Source organism: Dama dama, chromosome 30 (genome assembly GCF_033118175.1).
Source record: "Dama dama isolate Ldn47 chromosome 30, ASM3311817v1, whole genome shotgun sequence".
In the NCBI taxonomy this organism is placed as follows: domain Eukaryota; kingdom Metazoa; phylum Chordata; class Mammalia; order Artiodactyla; family Cervidae; genus Dama; species Dama dama.
Window position 1 is genome coordinate 76,610,400 of NC_083710.1, and position 22,055 is coordinate 76,632,454.

Here is a 22,055-nt window from a genome sequence, read left to right on the forward strand (position 1 = left end):
CCTTCCCAAAGTACAACCCTGAGAGGTAACTTTGGCAATAACAAATTGAAATCGTCATTAGAGTTCTAAAACAGGCAAGTTGAAAAAAATAATCAAGAAGTCCTTCAGAGGATACTATTTGTATTTCAATAACTAAATTATAATAGGTGTTCATCATTTGGGAAATATATTTACAAACTAAAATTGTTTGGAAGTGAAAGACAGCAAATGTGTCATTCTAAAGAATTTTACGAGCCTGGAAGGGGGTCCTTGCTGTTATCTATCTGTGTCTTAAATTAAAAGAAGAATTGTAAAATGCAAATTACCCCTGAGTCAGAAAATGTAAGTAACCTGAGGTGATAATTAGAGGCGGTTTTCATATTTCCCCTGTGGAAAGAATGGATACTCGTGGCTGTGCACATTTCTCAGTTTTCAGATTGTCCCTATGCCCTCTGGCAAAAAGTTAGAAGAGAAATTCTGACTTGAGACACTGCTTGGAAGAAATAATAGACTCTCAGAGAAATGCACGACAGCTATATATATCAACACAGATGAATTTCAAAAACACACTGATTAGTGAAAAAGCAAATCACAGAAGAAAATGGACAGGATGAGTCCCTTACGTAAAGTTAAAAAACAGAGCAAACAAAACAATATGTTTTTGAGTGATATACGTGTAGTATTAAACCTTAGAAAATAGGAAACAGTACAAAATTGAAGAAGTGAACTTTATACCTCTTTGAAGAGGTGGAAGGGAAGGTAAATTTAGGAGGGAATAACATGGGGCTTCAAAGTTACAGATAATATTTTCTTTCTTAAGCTGGAGGGATGGCTTTGTAAAACTATATCTATATGTTATGTACATCTGTGTGTATATGATATTATTAATGTTTAAATATAAATATAAACCATAACTCCACAGTCCAGTTGCAAAATTAGTGTGTGTATATATATATATCAGCTTGGTAAAGAGTTGTATCAAGGGTTATGCAAGAGTATAGGGTAGACATAGGATTTGAGAATATCACCTTTAGTCAAAGTGTTGTTGGCAAAGCATTTTAAAATGAAAGTATACTGCAATATCCAATGGAATAAAACAAAGCGCTTGCATGAGGTTTCTAAGATAAAATACATGTCTTGCCAAGAAAGTTGTTGCTTGCAGTGAGTCATTTTAAGCTTGACCCCACATCAGGCAAGATGCTCATTCATTGTCCTCTATGGTAATGGATGGTGCAGGGAAAGAATTTGGGAAGCAGTCAGAGAAAGGTGTGTTGCCTGAGCCAACAGGGAGAGTAGATTCATGCCTTGTCTCAGAATACAGCAAAGGGGTATTTATAAATACAACCCTGTAGCATATGGTGTTACATAAGCTTGCTTCCTTTTTGCTATTTTGGAGAACACTGAACAAATTCCTTTGGAGTGCCTTTGCTGAAATAGCTGTTGTTTCTGGTGCCCCCTAGAGGTTACTGGTGATACAATAATAAATTAGTCTCTAGTTCTCAAGAGATCTTTGTACCAAGCCACTTCTAGCAGAGGGAGTGAGTTTCAGGAGAGTTTATAGGGACATATAATACAACTCAGACCAAAGAGATATCAACAAGGAAAAGGAAACTTTGGGATGCAAGAAATAGGCATCCTTAAAATGCAGAAAGACTTTCTTACTATCCTTTGTCCAAATATGAATTGAGTTGTCTCTTGCCAAGGTTGGGGATGTCAGTCTTCCTAATGTATGCACATAATGAGTGCATACAGACCAGAGTAAAAGTTGTCTTTCTAGATGAGCAGAGTAAGGATATTCAGGAAGTCTAGATTCAATCATTTTGCAAATATTTATTGAGTGTTCACTATGTGCCAGGCACTATGCTGGCCAATAGAGTTACACTGATGAGTAAAAACATCATTACTGCCCTTTGGACAGTGATGCCCTTTACTAGATGTATGTCTAGTACAGAAGAGGAAAATAATTAACCAAATAACATGCAAATAAATATATGATTAAAAGCAGTTAAAATGCTGTGGAATGAAGGTACATGGTGCTAGAAGAAGAGGTGTTGTATAAGAGAAGGATTAGACGTGGTGGTGGAATGGATCTAGAACTTCTCTGAAAAAATGATGTTTAAACTGAGCTCTGAAGGAGAAGTAGAAATTAACTTTCTGCATTGGGGTGGGGTGATATTGTATTCTAGGAGAGACACCATACGTGCAAAGGTCCTGAGGCAAGATGCAATATCCATGGTATGGTCTAGAAAATGAAAGAAGACCCTTATGCCTATAGTACAGATAGTGAGGGGGCTGAGGCAGACATAAAGAGGGCCTGAGGGCCATTTTAGGGATTTAGGTTATTATCTCCTAAGCAATGAGAAGCCATTGAAGCATTTTACACAGGAGAATAATATGGATCAGATATATGAGGAGAGTATTATAACTTAAGGGTAAAGAATAGACGGAAAGACACAGAATCAGGAAAACCAGTTAGGATGAATTGTGAACCAAAGCAGTGGATAATGGTAGTTCAGCTTATTAAGTTCTAAGGAGTATTTAGAAGGTTAAATCTATAGGGTGAGTGCTGTCATTGGGAAAGAAGCAGTTGTCATTTGTTCTTTCTGGGAGAAGGAGGTGTTTGGCAATTTTGTGGTTGCACGGTGTTCAGGCTTGTTTACGGAGTGGTCGTGTTTTTTATCTTGTTCATAACCATGGAGTCCTCACATGATGACAATATTAGGGGAAGCTGTTTATGCTGCTGCTGCTGCTTCTAAGTCGCTTCAGTCATGTCTGACTCTGTGCGACCCCATAGATGGCAGCCCACCAGGCTCCGCCGTCCCTGGGATTCTCCAGGCAAGAACACTGGAGTGGGTTGCCACTTCCTTCTCCAATGCATGAAAGTGAAAAGTGAAAGTGAAGTCGCTCAGTTGTGTCTGACTCTGCATGATCCCATGGACTGCAGCCTACCAGGCTCCTCCGTCCATGGGATTTTCCAGGCAAGAGTACTGGAGTGGGGTGCCATTGCCTTCTCCGAGGAAGCTGCTTATATAAAACAGGAAAACACCCTGGCTTAGCTGGTAGCAATAAAGCCAGCTACCAGCGAACAGTTGTCAATGCTGTTTTTCTTTCTTACCAGACAAGTTGGGATCAGGTCAGGGTAGGGATAACACAATGGTCAGGGGTAGATCAGGAATGAGAAATGGAATGGGAGTTAGAAACGTGAACAGAAAAAAAAAAAAGAAAAAACTAATATAAACAGACATAGTATGTCTGCCACACTTGTTCAGCTCAGAAAGGCCCATCAATCATTTTATAGACTGATTTTTCTTTCTTTATTCTTTCCTTTATTCATTCTCTGAAAATTCATTTGTCCTTGGATGGACCATGATACCAACCTTTTTCCCAAGTATTATATTACTTTCTCTTTCCTTCCTCCCTTCCATAGCCTCATTCATTAATTCAAGCCATTTCACCCAATAACTAACCAGTCAATATTTTATTATGTATCAGGCACTAGGCTAGTGCCTACTTTTCTATGGCAATATAACAAATTACCACAAACATAGTGGCCTAAAACAAGTCATAATTCCGTAGGTAATAACTCCAGGCTGGATTCTTCAATTAATCACTCACAATCACTCACCAAAATTAGGCTGTCATCTGGGCCAACTTCCTGTCTGGGGGTGTTAAGGAAGAATCTGCTTTCTAGCTCATTCAGGCTTTGACAGAATCCGGCTCCTTCAGGCTGTGTGACTGAGGTCCCTGTTTTCTCACTGGCTATTGGTCAGGGACTGCTCTCAGCTCTTGGAGGCTGCCTGCTGTTCCTTCCCACGTGGTCCCTCATGGACAATTTACAATATGATTATTGCTGCTTTTTCCAGGTTAGCAGAAATGAATCTCTCTGATTTCTTCCTCTACAACCAGCTGGAGAAAACTTTCTGCTTTCAGAGGACTCAGGTCTCACTTGAATTATCTCCTTTTTGCCATTTAACATAACAGAATCACCGCTTCTGCCCACACTCAACAGAATGGGATGATACCAGGGCAAGGAGCATTGGGAGTCATCTTGAAACTCTGCCTGCCTGCATGCATGTGTGCCAAGCCACTTCGGTTCTGTCTGACTCTTTGCGACCCTATGGACTGTAGCTCGCTAGTCCCCACTGTCCATGGGATTCTCCAGGCAAGAAGACTGGAGTTGGTTACCATTTCCTTCGCCAGGGGATCCTCCCGATCCAGGTATCGAACTTGCATCTCTTGTACCTCCTGCATTGGCAGGCGGATTCTTCACTAGCGCCAACTGGACAGTCCAAAATTCTTCCGGCTGCTTAGTCACTTCAGGTGTGTTCAACTCTCTGTGACCCCGTGGACTGTAGCCTGCCAGGTTCCTCTGCCCATGGGATTTCCCAGGCAAGAATACTGAAATGGGTAGCCATTCCCTCCTCCAGGGGATCTTCCCAACCTAGAGTTCGAACTCAGGTCTCCTGCATTGCAGGCAGATTCTTTACCACTGAGCCACCCGGGAAACCCAAAATTCTGCCTACCTCAGCTACATAAAAGCAGATATCAGTAATCTATAGAGCCTGCCTACAGGCAGTTCACAATCTCACTTAGTAGTCAGTCATATGAGTGTAATTTAAATACAGAACGGTACTAGGGCTACATTTCATCCTCTGCCGCCGTGAGGGTTGGATGGCATCACTGACTCAGTGGATATGAACTTGAGCAAACTCCAGGAGACAGTGGAGGACAGGGAAGCCTGGCGTGCTGCAGTCCATGGGGTCTCAAAGAGTCGGACATGACTTAGCGACTGAAAAACTAGAGCTACATAACTGTAGTGAGGTGGGAGAGAGGAAGGGATAATTAACTTCACCTGCATCAGAAGGCTTCTGGAGTGTCCAGGTGGCTTTAGGGAAGAGGAGATGTTTCAGCTGAGTGTGGAAGGGCAAGATGGATCCTGAGTGGAAGACTCCTAATCGACCTATGTCAGGAATTGTGTGCGTCGGGGGTGGAGAGAGACACGGGTCTTTGTCACCGGAGTGTGGCAGAGGGAGACGAGGGGACTTGACGACCTAGTCTAGACAGATAAGTATACAGGTTGGTTTGGATAAGTAGCCATTGTGTGAAGCTTTCTCTGCCATTTTGTGTTTTTGGCAAATAGAACTTCTCACAACAAAGACCCATTAAGACAGATGTTTCAATTTCGTTTTTTGTTTTTGTTTTTTTCAGGGGAATGAGATGTTTCTGCATTTGCTACATTAGGACCTAGGACAGCACTTTAGTGTTAGATACTTAAATGATGTATCATTGCCTTATAAAATCACAAGAATAACACTTAATTAACAGTAGTTGGGAAGAATTAGCATTAAATGCTTAAGAGCGATTCACTGGGAAGAGGCATCCACAGACAGCTCCACTCTGTGAAGAGAGGAAAAGGAAAGAGCAACTGTTTTGAAATGGCTTTTTCTGCAAAAAGGTATATTGAATTTGGGTGTCTGGAGCACAATTAAAAATTAATTGGATGAAACCCCATGCATTTCATAGCATGATTTTAAAAACACTTATGCTTTTAATTGAATAAAAATAGATACACACTTCTGAGGTTGTGCGTAGGACCTTAACTTGAGTTTGGGTAGGCAGGTTTGTAGCTACATTAAACAGTTGTGGGTTTTTTTTTTTTTTGCACTTAGAATGTGCATTCTTGATAAAATACAAAACTAGAACAATAATGAGAAGAGATGAAAGTTTCAAGAAAATGCTCTGAAGATAAGTGTTTACTAACTGCTTACAGGAAAAAAGAAATAATTATAAAAGTTTTGAAGATAATCACATTCTGTATGATACCTGTTAGAAGGTGGTAAAAATAATTTTGTCTAATAGCTAATTTTGTCTGATATTCTTCCATGGCAAAGTGACAAGTCATTTTGATGAATGAATATATATATATTAGAATTTAATATGTATAACATATTATAATGTATATATATATTAGAATTTTGCTTTTTTATGGTATAAGTCATCAGGCTTTAGGAACATTGGTTGAAATAGTAGCAAAAGGTCATACTTAAAAGACTTTTATCAGTACATTTGGCTTCTGTATCTGTTCGCCTCACATTTGGGGATTCAATGAATGAAAATTTGCTTGAATCTGTAGATGGGAAGCCCACAGACACCAAAGGCCAACTGTATTCAATGTACTCTGCTGTTTTATAAAAGGGACTCTGACCATCTGGAGATTTTGGTGTCACTGGATACCATGGAATGATGGTAGTAGTATGAACACAATCGAATAACTCACCAAAGGAATGGATGCTTTTTTTTTTTCACCTAACATGGAGTTTGAGGCTAAGTACACGTTAGGAATGGAGTTTGTGGAAATTTATTTGGCAGTTTAAAAGGGGAGCATGTTTATTTGTAACTTATTCAAAGGACATTTATTCAGATGCTTATTAAGTGTAAAGCACTGTGTTATATGATTTTAAAAGAGTCTTACTTAAAGGCTGTCTTCAGGGAGCTCTCCCTCCATCTGTGTTTCTGTCTTGTTAGAAAATGCCATCCTAATGGAGCAAAACACAACTGCTTCCAATATCTCTTAGAGTTTGCTTTAGATATTTGATTTCTCATCAGTCATACAGATAGAGGTGTATCTTAGATCTCTCTCTCTGAGACTGAGAGGCAGAGAGAGAGAGAGAAAGGGTAAAATTCATTGCCAGTGTGGAAAAGTGGAGCAATGCATCCTGATTTATCATATGAAATGTTAGAAAAGACAAAATAGTCTTTACAAAACATACTTCTATATAGACTTCAGTTTCCAAAGCTAATAATTAAACTAAGTTTATCTGGCTTACTGCAGAAAAATGAAAGTCTATTTTTAAAGCCGTCTTCCTTAAAATGAAATGTAAATGTTTTGAAGCTCAAACCCTTTTGAAAAATGCAAACATTTAAATTTGCTGAATGAATTAATAATTATCTACACTGATTTCACTCTTGGTCCTTTACTTGTTTCTCCTCCCATGGTAATGGTATTACTACTCATTTAATTTTCCCAGCTAGAACATCCTCACTTCTATTAAGATGGCTACTATTGAAAAAAAAAAAAAAGATAGGAAAGAACAACGTTGGAAACGACACAGAGAAATTGGAACCCTTCTGCACTAATGGTGGGACGGTAAAATGGCACAACCATTGTGGGAAACAGTATGTAAGTTCCTCAAAAAATTTAAAAAATATAATTATGTATAATCCAGCAATGCTACTTGTGGGTATAACTGAGGTTAGGATCTTTAAGAGCTTGTTATACACTCATGATTATAATAGCATTGTTTACATTAGCTGAAATGTAGAGGAAACCCAGGTGTCCATAAGCCAAACGTGGTATATACCTACAATGGAATGTTATTCAGCCTTTAAAAAGAAGGAAGTTCAGTAGTATGCTAAGCAAAGATGAACCTTCAGGACAGTTTAATAAATGAAATAAACTGCCAAAAAGGCAAAAAAAAAAAAAAAATCCTCAATTTTCTCCTCTCTCATATCTTCAGACTTAGTCACTAGATCCTAAGGATTCTGCCCTTGGAATATTTCTCAAATTTCTGCTCTTTCATTCCACTACTACTCCTTTTGTTTATGTTTCACTTGGACTATAGTAACTGCTTACTTAGTCCTTCAGAGATTCCTTTAACACATATTTACAGAGGACTCACTGCTATATACTACCTATGTTATTAAAACCACCACAATTCTGTCTACTGTCTAGTCATAGCTGAGCTCTAGATTCTATGCACAGCCATTTGTTTAATATCTCCATTTGGCTGTCTCATTAGTATTTTGCACTTGAGTGAGTGAGTGATAATTGCTCAGTCTTGTCTGACTCTTGGCGACCCCGAGAACTGTAGTCTGTCAGGCTCTTCTGTCCATGGAATTCTCCAGGCCAGAATACTGGAGTGAGTTACCATTTCCTTCTCCAGGGGATCTTCCCAATCCAGGAGTCAAATACAGGTCTTCTATATTGCAGGTAGATTCTTCAGATTCTTTACTATCTGAGCCACCAGGGACGCCTACTGTTAAGAGACATTTCTAAGTATAAAGGCAGGTCAACTTGAAAAGTATCAGCAGATACATGCTTGACTTTATCTTATAATCTATAGACAACACATTAGAATAACTTGATCCAAAGCTGACATCAGAATTCACCCTTCCTGAATCACCAGCCTCCCGACTGGTTTCTCCTTTATATCTAGCTTTTCAGTAAATACAACTGTCAGCATTCTAGTAGCTCCAATGAAAAACCTCAGAATTATCTCTGACTCACCCTCTGTCCCCTCCCTCTTATCCAGTCCTATCGATTTGGCTTCCAGCTTCTGTCTGGGAGAAGCTGGCTTCCCTGCTGGCTCAGATGGTAAAGCATCTACCTGCAATGCAGAAGACCTGGGTTCGATCCCTCAGTTGGAAAGATTCCCTGAAGAAGGAAATGGCAACCAACTCTAGTACTCTTGCCTGGAAAATCCCATGGATGAAGGAGCCTGGTAGGCTACAGTCCATGGGGTCGCAAAGAGTCCAACTGAGTGACTTCACTTTCTGTCTAGAATCCAGTCACTTGTTCTACCTCTGAAGCAGAGATGGTTCAAACTAAACTAAACTAAAGTATCATCACTTACTAGCTATGCCACCTTGAGTAATTGTCTGGAAGTCCTGGTTTCAAATGCAAAACCACACTAGGTATTGTTTAAAAAAATTCTAACAGTGTGACTTTGCCTATTAGGAATCAAAGTCTGACTGACTGAAGAAAAAAATGAGTGCTGATTTGGTCTCTTTATCTCCCCCAAACTGATTTATACTGATAGTGGAAAGAAATGGGAGTTGCCAGAATCTCTGCATTTGAATGCAGAATTCCAAAGAATAGCAAGGAGAGATAAGAAAGCCTTCCTCAATGATCAGTGCAAAGAAATAGAGGAAAACAATAGAATGGGAAAGACTAGAGATCTCTTCAAGATAATTAGAGATACCAAGGGAACATTTCAATAAAAGATGGGCTCAATAAAGGACAGAAATGGTAGGGACCTAACAGAAGCAGAAGATATTAAGAAGAGGTGGCAAGAATACACAGAAGAACTTGTACAAAAAAGATCTTCATGACCCAGATAATCACAATGGTGTGATCACTCATCTAGAGCCAGACATTCTGGAACGTGAAGTCAAGTGGGCCTTAGGTAGCATCGCTACGAACAAAGGTAGTGGAGGCGATGGAATTCCAATTGCTGCTGCTGCGACTGCTGCTGCTGCTAAGTTGCTTCAGTTGTGTCTGACGACTCTGTGCGATGCCATAGGTGGCAGCCCACCATGCTCCCCCGTCCTTGGGATTCTCCAGGCAAGAACACTGGAGTGGGTTGCCAGTTCCTTCTCTGTCCAGTTGAGCTATTTCAAATCCTAAAATATGATGCTGTGAAAATGCTGCACTCAATATGCCAGCAAATTTGGAAAACTCAGCAGTGGCCACAGGACTGGAAAAGGTCAGTTTTCATTCCAATCCCTAAGAAAGGCAATGCCAAAGAAAGTTCAAACTACCGCAGAATCGCATTCATCTCACACACTAGCAAAGTAATGCTCAAAATTCTCTAAGCCAGGCTTCAACAGTACGTGAACAGTGAATGTCCAGATGTTCAAGCTGAATTTAGAAAAGGCAGAGGAACCGATCCCAACATCTGCTGGATCATCAAAAAAGCAAGAAAGTTCCAGAAAAACATCTATCAACAGTTAGAACTGGACATGGAACAACAGACTGGTTCCAAATAGGAAATGGAGTCCATCAAGGTGTATATTGTCACCCTGCTTATTTAACTTATATGCAGAGTACATAATGAGAAATGCTGGGCTGGATGAAGCACAGGCTGGAAGCAATATTGTCGGGAGAAATATCAATAACCTCAGATATGCAGATGACACCACTATTATAGTGGAAAGTGAAGAAGAACTAAAGAGCTTCTTGATGAAAGTGAAAGAGGAGAGTGAAAAAGTTGGCTTAAAGCTCAACATTCAGAAAACTAAGATCATGGCATCCAGTCCCATCACTTCATGGCAAATAGATGGGGAAACAGTGGAAACAGTGGCTGACTTTATTTTTCTGGGCTCCAAAATCACTGCAGATGGTGACTGCAGCCATGAAATTAAAAGATGCTTACTCCTTGGACGGAAGGTTATGCCCAACCTAGACAACATATTAAAAAGCAGAGACATTACTTTGCCAACAAAGGTCCATCTAGTCAAGGCTATAGTTTTTCCAGTGGTCATGTATGGTGTGAGAGTTGGACTATAAAGAAAGCTGAGAGTAAAAGAATTGATGCTTTTGAACTGTTGTGTTGCAGAAGACTCTTGAGAGTCCCTTGAACTGCAAGGAGATCCAACCAGTCCATCCTAAAGGAGATCAGTCCTGGGTGTTCATTGGAAGGACTGATGCTGAAGCTGAAACTCCAATACTTTGGCCACCTCATGCGAAGAGTTGACTCATTGGAAAAGACCCTGATGCTGGGAAAGATTGAGGGCAGGAGAAGGGGATGATAGAGGATGCGATGGTTGGATGGCATCACCAACTCAATGGACATGGGTTTGGGTGAACTCCGGGAGTTGGTAATGGACAGAGAGGCCTGGAGTGTTGCCGTCCATAGGTCGCAAAGAGTGGGACACAACTGAACAACTGAACTGAACTGAACTGAACCAGAATTTCAGTGGGAGTGTTATTAATGCCCTGGGGGTGTCTGGGCTTCTCACAAGAATGTGGAGACTCTACTACATTTATTTGGTGGTTGCAATGAGAGAATTGTCTTGCTTCCACATGACTTTAAATAGTCCACTACATTTTGAAATCGGAGTAGCCTTGATGTATAGTATGATTTTGAGATAGAAAGTAGATTATTTTGAGATATTTTATATTATGGAGAAGTATTTTGATCCAACATTGAAAAAGAAAATCTAGCTCATTGATGAGAATCACACTTCCTTATTTTCCTCACTCCAAAAATCTGCGATTTGTCTTGGTGTATTATTTTTGCTTCTTCTTCTTATCATATGTATATTTATAAATCAGGGCTATTCTTACTTATTCTAGCACTATTTTAGATTCTAGTATCCACCAACACCTCTGATCTTTCAAGTTCTTCTCGAAAGGGATGGCTTACTTCTCTTGTATTCAGACAAGGTATTTAAGAGACACAAGCATCTGACTACTTCTTTATGTTGTCTACCGAAGTCAGGTCTGAGCATTGACACTTTAAAATATACAGTGTTCTACTATTAATTAATTTTTATATCTCAACATTACAATTTGGGTATTTTAGGTTATTTTGGTAAACCATGTGTGTAGATGTGTATGTGTTTGTTAGTCGCTCAGTCGTGTCTGACTCTTTGTAACCCCATGGACTGTAACCCACCAGGTTCCCCTATCTGTGGGGTTCTCCAGGCAAGAATCCTGGAGTGGGTTGCCAGTCCCTCCTCCAGGGGATCTTCCTGACCCAGAGATTGAATGCATGTCTCCCACACTGCAGGCAGATTCTTACAGTCTGAGTCACCAGGGAAGGTGCAAGTGTGTAAGTGGATTCTATTATCTATGATATTTAAATTTGGATTATTAAAGGGATTATTTAAAAACATCGGTTCAATAAAAATGAGTGCTTTGTCTGGTGGGGTTAAAAACCACTGATTTAGATGGTAGTGTGCCCTTGAGAAGAGGCCAAAGAAAAAGCCAAAGAGACTAGCCAGACAGAAAGGGGCCCACAGTATGGTTGAGTAAGATGTAGATCATGTGGACATGACAACTGAGGTCATAAAAAGGCAGCAGAAGACCCAGCAGAAATCAAAACCTCCACTTGAGTCCAGGTGAGACTAATTATACACTGGGGGAAAGGTTGTGGGAACAGGATACTCCCCACAGACTGTATTTCCTTCGGCCTATGCAAAGATGCTCCAAAAACTCCCTTAGCTCAGATCACCCTGCTGCTGCTGCTAAGTCGCTTCAGTCGTGTCTGACTCTGTGCGACCCCATAGCCGGCAGCCCAACAGGCTCCCCCATCCCTGGGATTCTCCAGGCAAGAACGCTGGAGTGGGTTGCCATTTCCTTCTCCAATGCATGAAAGTGAAAAGTGAAAAATGAAAGTGAAGTCACTTAGTCATGTCCGACTCTTTGCGATCCCATGGACTGCAGCCTACCAGACTCCTCCGTCCATGGGGTTTTCCAGGCAAGAGTACTGGAGTGGGTTGCTATTGCCTTCTCCACAGATCACCCTAGAGGAAGCCAAAGAGAAAGAGAAGGGCAGAAGCACCAGCTTCACTATTTACTTTAAAGAGACAGAGGGTAACCAAGAAGAGATTGAGTTAAGTTGGATGCTTTCATTTTCCTCTTTCTCAGGAAATGGAATCTTGAAGGCAAAATTTCTTTCTGTTATTTGAAAATGAAAAAAATGACTTATTTTCACACAGATTGCGGACTCGTGACTGTAAGTTATTTCCTTCACTGTTCATTCTCTTCCAAGCTCCCATCATCTCTTGCTTGGAAAACTGCATGCCCCTCTTAGCTGGTTTCCTTGCTTTCTCCTTTCTAATCATAATCTATTCTTCTTGGAACCGAGTGAGCCTTTAATATCCATCACTCATGTCATTCTCTTACTTTGAAGGTTCCCTGATGGCTCCTTTGCACCATTATCCTTGCTTGGAATGATATTCCCCAACCACTGTCTCTTGTGTTTTTATTCAGTTGTCGAGTCTGACTCTTTGTGACCCCATGGACTGCACATGCCAAGTTCCTTTGTCCTTCAGTATCTCTTAGAGTTTGCTCAGATTCACGTCCATTGAGTCAGTGATGCTATCTAATAATCTCATCCTCAGCTGTCCCCTTCTCCTTTTGCCTTCAATCTTTCCCAACATAAGGGTCTTTCCTCATATCTGTACATGACTACTGGAAAAACCATGGCTTTAACTATATAGACCTTTTTCTGGCAAAGTGATGTCTCTGCTTTTTAATATGCTGTCTAGGTTTGTCTTAGCTTTCCTTCCCTAATGTCTCATTTCTCCCTTGAGCCTGCCAATTTCTTTCCTGCTCCAGACCTCTGCACTTGTTGTTTTGTGTAGGAAGCTCTTCTCTAGAAGTGCTTGGCATGGCTGGTTCCTTGTAGTCATCCAGGGCTCATCCTCTTGGAATCTGAATAGCAACAGTCTTTTTTGACTGCCTATTGGAGATGACTGCCTCCTCCTCTCTGTTCCTGCCATCCATTCAGTGTCACATCACCCTCCTATTTACCCTGATAGCACTTGCAATGGTCTGTCTCAGCTGACATCTCAGTTGATGGCGACTCCATCTTTCCAATTTCGAGGGCTCCAGACCTTGGCATCATCCTTGGCTCTCCTTTCCTCCAATACCCCACATTTAATCTAACAGGAAACACTGATGGCTCTGTCCTGAAAATGGGGGCAATTGACCATTTCCCAATGTCTCCTTTGCCTCCTGTCTTGATCTAAGCCATATCATCTCTCCTGATTATGGAATACAGTAAGTCCCCTACATGCAAAGCTTCAAGTTGCAGACTTACAAAGATGTGAACAAGGATTCCATCACTGTCAGGCATGAGTAAAATTGCTTGCCCTTCATCTTCTACTGCTGATGATCTTTTAGTTCTACCATCTCCCCACCCTTACCTCTTCTAGTCTGAAACTTGTTTTGCTTATTCACTTGATGTCAGGCCCTGTATTCCAGCTGATGTACTATACTATGGTACTTTTCAAGCTAATGTACTTTAAGATTGAAATTGTTTAAAAAATTGTTTGTGTTTGTTTTTTATGTATTATTTATGTGAAAAGTATTATAAAGCTATTACAGTACAGTACAATATAGCCAATTGTGTTAGTTGGGTACCTAGGCTAACTTTGTTGGACTTATTAACAAATAGAACTTATGAAAGCACTCTCAGAATGGTACTCATTTGTATGTAGGGGACTTACTATACCACTTCACTGCTTTTCCTGCTTCTACGTTGGCCCTCCTACAGTCTATTCTCAATGAAACAGTTAAAATGACACTTCAAAAACTGTTCAAACCCCCCCATTGGCTCCCTATTTCTTTCACACTAAATGTCTTGCAATAGCCCACAAAGCCCAACTATTTTACCCTGCTTGCATTTGAACTCTTGAGGACAAAAATTGTAGTTTCTAGTGTTCACTAAAGTATCCCAAGTACCTGGAAGTACCTGGTAACACAGTAGGGGATCAATAAATAATCTTGGGGTAAATGAATGATTCTTGTTTCCTTTTTCATCATTTATTTTTTCCCTGTTGGAATGAAAGCTGCATGAAGGCAGGGTCCTTATTGGTCTTTTTAATGTGATATACAAAGCACTCAGAAGAGCACCTGGTGTATACTAAGTGCTTAACAAATTTTTGTTAAAGGAATGTGAATATCTTCTATGAAAATGGTATTGCATCTGCTTACGTAGTACTGAATGAAAATATTGTGCATACAGGTAAATAACCTCCATTCATCACTTTCAGGCACCTATCAGTGGTGGATGATGAGTGTCATACAATAAAGCAGGGAATGAACTGTTCACATACATAGAATTTTATGGGAAACAGTATGCAGGGTTGTGTTTGCCCCAAAGTTACAATCATGTAGTGAACTGGAATACATTCAGTAAACATCACCATTCTTCCTGCAATTTGCCCTATCTATACAAACTCTTCCGCTTAACTTCCTCTGGAAACAGAAAGCTACTGCTTTGCTGGTTATTTGCAAAACGGCTTACCCCAGGGGGCTTTCTTTCTTGTTTTGGCCGGGGCGGGGGCGGGGGGGGGGGTTTGTTTACAAAAATGAAAAAAAAAAATTGTTATTTCAGTGTGTAAGAATACTTTGTATTCTTGAAGGAGAGATTTATGATGCCAATGACTTATACAATCTAGTTTGTCTTTGATCTGTATTGAAGGGCATTCATATCCATATACTCCTGTGTGCAAATATAGGGGATCAGAAACCATTCTCTGTGATTGTTTGGATTGTTAATCTCTCCAGGGTTTCTTCAACATTCTCAAAGGCAGTTTCTGGCACCAAAGGGAAAAGGGAGAAGTTGAGATGCAATTTTATCTCCCAATTGAACTTGATTAAATGGGGACTGTTCTAATCAAAAGTTTGAATCCTATGGGAGTGCAGTGTTGTTAACGGGTTTGAGAATATTTGAGAAGAACCAGGAGGAAGAGTACCAAAGTTAAGGCAGAAAAGGCATTAGGCAAGAATAACTGTAGTTAAAGCTTATTAATAGGCTTAAAATTAGGTGAACAAATTGCTTCACAGATAGTGTCAAGCTCATCGCTAGACTGGCAGAGGAAGTGGAAGAGAGCTCTTTGAAAACACTATTTTTATTATTTTAATAATTTGTGTAGGAATCATAGTAGCTGCAATCTGTTAGCCAGAAACAATTGCCAGCTGGTGTCATCGTGGAGTAACTATAGTAGGCTGAATGCAAACATGTTTTCCCTTTTACCTGGAGAGGATTCAGTTTTAGAAAGTTTCTATTCATTTTTGCCTGAATGTGAGGTCTGCCCACATAGATAAGCAAGCCTGTTTATTGCTCCTGATTTAAGAGCTTTGATTAGGTTCACACCAACTTCCACAATTATAATAGAAAGAGCACACCTGAGACAGACTGTTTACACAACTAAAGTTACCCATCATTAAAAATGAATACTTGGGTCTATGCCTGAATTATCGATGTAATTGCTTGATGCTATGGATTGTTTTTCTTCTGAAGGAAACGGTGGCACTCCATTAGTTATTTGACTGAAAGCAGAAACAGATCTTCTGGGATAATGTTTTTTGAAAAAGGTTAAAAGTGCACTTATTTATAGAAACATACATTTTGTTAGCAACATAGCTGTTATATCTGTTTGCTGTAATATCTTCTGAAATTCTCCTAGGTAACTTACAATGACATAATCATGTTAAGATTGTCTTTGTCATTCCCTTGTTTATCTGGAAAGTCACAGACTAGGTTCCACAACAACGCAAGATGTAGAGATTGCTCAGCTTTGCCTACAAAGCCAGAGGGAGAGAGAAAAATAATTTAATTGTTCTATTGCCTCTTCCTGCCTCTTGACTCAAAGGATCTCAAGAGAGGAGAATGGAAATTATGGGCTCTGTTGTTGATGTTCATTGGATTTCTTAAATGGTGATTTGAATGCATTTCAGGGATGATAGTGGTTTCTAATTCTGGTTTTGTTTTCACCTAGTTTTCCTTGGTTGAGTTTCGTCATCTCTGAAATGGCATATTATTCAGCTGTCCTTCTGTATCCCAGGTTCCTTATCCACAGATTCAACCAACTAAGGACTGAAAATATTTGAAAAAAAGTTCCAAAAGCAAAACTTGAATTTTCTGTGTGTCAAAAACTATTTACATAGCATTGACATTGTATTAGGTATTATAAGTAATCTAGAGTGACTTAAAGGTATATGGGAAGATGTGTGTAGGTTATACGGGACTACTTTACGGCAAAAAGAAACAGTGGAAACAGGGACAAATTTTATTTTCTTGGGCTCCAAAACCACTGCAGCTGGTGACTGCAGCCATGAAATTAAAAGATGCTTGCTCCTTGGAAGAAAAGCTATGACAAACCTAAGCAGCACTTTAACAAGCAGAGACATCACTTTGCTGACAAAGGTCTGTATAGTCAAAGTTACGGTTTTTCCAGTAGTCATGTATGGATGTGAGAGTTGGACTATAAAGAAGACTGAGCGCCAAAGAATTGACGTTTTTGAATTGTGGTGCTGGAGAAGATTCTTGAGAGTCCCTTGGATTGCAAGGAGATCCAACCAGTCAATCCTAAAGGAAATCAACCCTGAATACTCACTAGTAGGACTGATACTGAAGCTGAAGCTCCAATACTTTGGTCACCTGATGGGAAGAGTCGACTCACTGCAAAAGACTCTGATGCTGGGAAAGATTTGAGGGCAGGAGGAGAAGGGGGTGACGGGACGAACTGGTTAGATAGCATCACTGACTCAATAGACATGAATTTGAACAAACTCCAGGAGACAGTGAAGGACAGGGAAACCTGGCTTGCTGTAGTTCATGAGATTGCAAAGAATTGGACAGGACTGAGCGACTGAACAGCACCATTTTATATAAGGGACTTGAGCATCCCAGGATTTAGGGGAGGGGTAGGACTGTACTTCTCTTATCTCCTTAGAGTGTTGTTCCAAGGAGCAAACGAGATACGGCTAGGAAAGTGCTTTCCAGTATATAAAGTGCCACCAGTACTCAGGTTTTACATTTGGGTAGCTAATGGAGTTATATTTATCCATGTGACATCAAGTGATTTTATAGAAAACAAGAAACTTCTCAAATAAAGTAATACAACAAGGTGTAATAGGTTTTTACTTTGCTAATGCAAAGGCATATTTTAAAACATAAGTAACACCATTAACTAGATGCATTTAGGAAATAATTGTTGGGTTTCATTGGGATTTGTTCTATCACAGTTCCTGGCTTTGGAGAATAGTGTGATGCCATTAATAGCATTTTAAACTTTAAGTGTGAGAAAAAGAAATGGGATCAAGTAAGCTTCAAAGAAACTGATTCATCTTACCCAACACCTTTCTTACTCATGGAATCTCATACAGTGTCAGGAAGGACACTGTGGTTGTTAATAGAGTTGAAAATAGGAAAGGAAGTAGCAGAGGGAAGTTCATTAGAAGAGTCCAACCTGCCTAGAACAATATAAATGGCCTCTTTGGGGCATGTGTTAGCAACTCTGAAAGAGATCTGGATCTTAACTAATAGCTGTGACGGGGGCAGTCTGACAAATGAAAGAAGTCAGCACAGTGTCTCAGGAAGAGACAAGTACAGGATAGATCCATGAAGAGGCCAGGAGGGAAGGCTGGTTGCTATGAAGGCTGGGATGTTGGGGCTGGGAGACTAGGACTGGCAGGGCACCCAGGAGGGACATGTTGGCCTGAGCCACGGACTCAAGCTGCACTGTGTTCACCTTCAGTACACTGCCACTCTCAATTTCCGTCGAGTAAGTCCAGGAATTGGGTAGGGGCAGTTATTTAAATTTTTTTTTTACTCCATTCATTATCTGAAAAAGAGAAACTGTTATTAAACAAAGAATTGCTTCTCAGATAAATGCAAAATAAAGATGTTTGACAAGGAAAGTTAAAATCTGCACCTAATCAAGAGCTTTGTGGCTTGTGAAATACAGGTGATCTTATCGTCCCTATTGGGGTGGGGGGAGGGGCGAAACTTGCACATCGGGGAGCTCCGTGTGTTGTAGTCGGACGAATTTTAGGAGGTAACCCCTAAACTCCTCTCTGGTTATGGGCTGGACTGTTTGGTACTGGAAGCATTGAAGTGTACCGTGAACACTGAGCCAGATCCACAGTAGGCGCCTAATGGATAATCGATGAATAGATGCTGGTTGAATAAAGTTGTAGAATTGAACACACCGAGTCTGTACTTGTGGAAGGACCAGAATAAAACTTGAGCACCAGTTAGAACGTCTTGTGTAGAGATGAAAAGCAATCCTGAGCCAATATGCCCTGCCAGCAAGGGATCAGCCAACTTGTGCAAAGTCCTGCCTAGGTGGGTCTGCCCAGTAGTGGCCACGTGTTATTCGTGCAAATCGCCTGGCCAGATTTCTGTCCACCCTCAGATGGGGAAAGCTGCGGATTTGGAGGTCTCGGATCAGCGCCAGCGACGACCTGCTCGCATCCTCTCCTCGCCCCGCCTTTGCCTTTCTTCCGAATCTCTCCATGCTCAAGGCTGAAGGGATTCCCACCCCCAGTTGCCTGCTCGGAGCCCCACGGAGCCACGGACTCCTCCCCTGGAAACTCCTCGGGGGCTGGGGAAGGCTTTGGCGCATGCTCCGTACCTAGGGCAGGTTTTTTTTTTTTTTTTTTTTTTTTGCTGCGGGTAGCAGGGCTCCTGTCACACCGGCTGGCGGGTTGTGGCGGTGCCAGCCAGTGTGTGCGAGTGTGTCTGCGTGCCCGCGCCTGGGCGGACCGACCCGGAGCAGCAGTGCGCCTCGCCCGGGGGAGGCGGCTCCGCACCGGCGCCTCGCCCGCAGCCGCTGCGGGGGGCTCCTCTGCAAACTTGCGGCGGGCGCCGTGCGTCCTCGTGGCTCCAGCACCTGGCGATCCGAGGGCAAAGGCGCCTGGAGCGCGTGCGGCTCGCGGGGGCCGCGGGTGGCCGGGGCGGCGGGGCCGCGCCGTGCCTTCGCCCTTGGCCGGCGCCCTCGAGAGCCCCATGCAGCCCCCGCGCTCGCGGCCGCAGCTGCCCGGCTGCCCCGGGCAGGTCCGGGACCCGAGCCGCGCTCCCCAGCGCCTGAGCGCCGGCGGCGGGATGCCCCGCGCCGCCTGAGAGCGCGCGCCGCGCCCGGGGCTGGGAGCCGGGAGCCGGGAGCCGGGCGCCCCCGGGAGCGCAGGGCGCTCCACGCCGCCGCCGCCGCCGCCGCGCGCCGGCGCCGGTCTCCCCGCTCGATCTGCAGGCCCGGCTCTGCCAGCCCCGGAGCGCCGGAGTGCCGCGGGGCTGCCAGCCAGCAGCTCGCCCCGGCGTCAGGGGCATGGAGGAGCGGCGGGCTCGGAGCCGCGCCCCGGAGTCCCCGAAACTTCCGAGCTGCCGCGCGTCCGCGTCTTTGCCGCTGTCGCCGCGTAGCCTGCCGGCCTGAGAGCGGGACCATGGATGAAAGGTTCAACAAGTGGCTGCTGACGCCGGTGCTCACTCTCCTCTTCGTGGTCATCATGTACCAGTACGTGTCCCCCTCCTGCTCCAGCTCCTGCGCCAACTTCGGGGAGCAGCCCCGCGCCGGAGAGGCCGGCCAGCCGGCCGCCCCGAGTCCCGCCCGCCGGGCACAGGCGCCGCCCGAGGACTGGGAGCGGCGGCCCCAGCTGCCCCCGCCACCCCGGGGGCCGCCCGAGGGGCCTCGGGGGGCCGCGGCGCCGGAGGACGAGGACGAGGAGCCGGGGGACCCCGAGGACGAGGAGGAGGAGGCGGAGGAGGAGGAGGAGGAACCGGACCCCGAGGCCCCCGAGAACGGCTCCTTGCCCCGCTTCGTGCCGCGCTTCAACTTCACCCCGAAGGACCTGACCCGCTTCGTGGATTTCAACATCAAGGGGCGCGACGTGATCGTCTTCCTGCACATCCAGAAGACCGGGGGCACCACGTTCGGCCGGCACCTGGTGAAGAACATCCGGCTGGAGCAGCCGTGCAGCTGCAAAGCCGGCCAGAAGAAGTGCACCTGCCACCGGCCCGGCAAGAAGGAGACGTGGCTCTTCTCCCGCTTCTCCACCGGCTGGAGCTGCGGGCTGCACGCCGACTGGACGGAGCTCACCAACTGTGTGCCGGCCATCATGGAGAAGAAAGACTGTCCCCGCAACCACAGCCACACCAGGTACTGTCCCCCCGCCGCGTCTCGCTTCCGGCCACCTTCCTCCCCGCTCCAGCCCACCCCGCCGCCCCCACCCCGGTCCCGACCACCCCGCCCTCCCCGCCCCCCCAACCCCGGGCGGCCCCGCGCTCCCTCCGCGGCGCCGGGCGGCTGGTTCCCCAGCGTCGTCCCGCAACGCGGGCAGAGGTTTGGGGAGAGGGAGAAGAAACCTTTGGAAAGTGTCCTGGTCTTGAACTCGCTCCCCCCCTAGCCCCCATCGCTCTCTCCCCCGCCCCAAAGGTGTCGGGAGCTGTAGTCGTCGGTGTGTGTGTGTGTGTGTGTGTGTGTGTGTGTGTGTGTGTGAGAGAGAGAGATGTGTGTGTGTGTGTGTGTGTGAGAGATGTGTGTGTGTGTGTGTGTGTGTGTGTGTGTGAGAGAGAGAGAGAGAGAGAGAGAGAGAGAGAGAGAGAGAGAGGGAGAGAGAGAGACCTTCCTTATGCCTAGCACGGTGTGACCTCTCTCTGTGCGTGGAACCCCTGGAATGGCCAGGAGGCCTGGGTTAGACCCGCGAGGTCGAATCTTGAACCGAAGTTCTGCGAGCGGAAACTCAAACCCGGTGAAAGGCAGACGGAGCTGGATGTAGAGAGACAGGGTAGGAGTTTTCCAGGCAGGGCGAAGCCAGAGACGAGTCTGATCCCTCTGTAAGTGGCTCCTTGGTGGCTGTTCTCAAGGCTCTTGTTGCCGCTTTGAAGACACACGTTAGAATTTCTGCTCCACCTCCATAACCCTGATTCTGGAGATGGGCTTTGTTGCTGAGCAGCGCCAGTGTTTGGACTCCTCCTGTTCTCAGCAATATTTGCACTCTCCCCCCCCACCCCCGCCCCCCCAAGACCAATCCATCAACTCATTCTGAAAGCATTTGTTAAAGGCTTCCTGTGTGCCTGGCCACGTGCTCAATGCTAGGTGCATACAAAGGTGTCAGAAACAAAATCCCTAGCTTCCTCTCCCACCTCTGTCCCCACCCACTTTAAAACGGTCAGGCCGCTGAGAATTAGGAAAGTTTGAAATCTTAATAGCCAATGAAACTGCTTAGCTTATTAACATCCTTGCAGAGAGGCACTGGGCTTGAGAATTTTGGTTTAATGTTCTTTCTGCCCATTGCAATTTGAAGATTAATCTGACATGCTTGCTCAAGGGACTAAAATATTAAAAGCTTGGAACATTGGTTTATTGAGGTTTTTATCTCAAAGGTTTCAAACAGTTTGGTGTAAGGAAATAGGAGTTTAAAAACTCAAGCTCAATATGTTGATATCAGATAGCTTTTGCCTCTGACATTATGGAAAAGCTTCATTTACTGGAAGCTACCCAGATTCTGGAATTCACCACCACTGAAGCATCTAATTCTACTTCATTTCTCCAAGAATGAGCAAAATTTCATTATGGGATTTTTTACTCTGGCAGTTTTTCAAATACTTTCTCTCCTCCCTGCTCCTTTGCCTGTTTAATGGAAATTGCTTAGAATAAGAAACTGGTTGGACTTGGAATGAAAGCATGTCTCCTTCCTTAGCATATTTTAAGGACTTTTAACTTTTCAAGATATCTAATTGTATAGTGTTTTAGATCCTACCCCTGTATTTTAGCTTGCAACAGTTTTTCAGTTGATAATGACTGCCAAACTTCCTACCAAAGGAGGCTATTATTTCAGT

The 22,055-nt window shown here is 43.6% G+C and overlaps 1 protein-coding gene across 1 annotated transcript in view; it reads left to right on the plus strand.

The window, feature by feature from the left end:
- Positions 1-19,660: 19,660 nt before the first annotated feature.
- HS6ST3 (heparan sulfate 6-O-sulfotransferase 3) overlaps positions 19,661-22,055 on the plus strand; it is a 697,920-nt gene continuing 695,525 nt past the window's right edge. The window contains exon 1 of the mRNA XM_061133237.1: positions 19,661-20,373. Within this exon, the coding sequence (XP_060989220.1) occupies positions 19,661-20,373 (713 nt within the window). The remainder of the gene's footprint in view (positions 20,374-22,055) is intronic.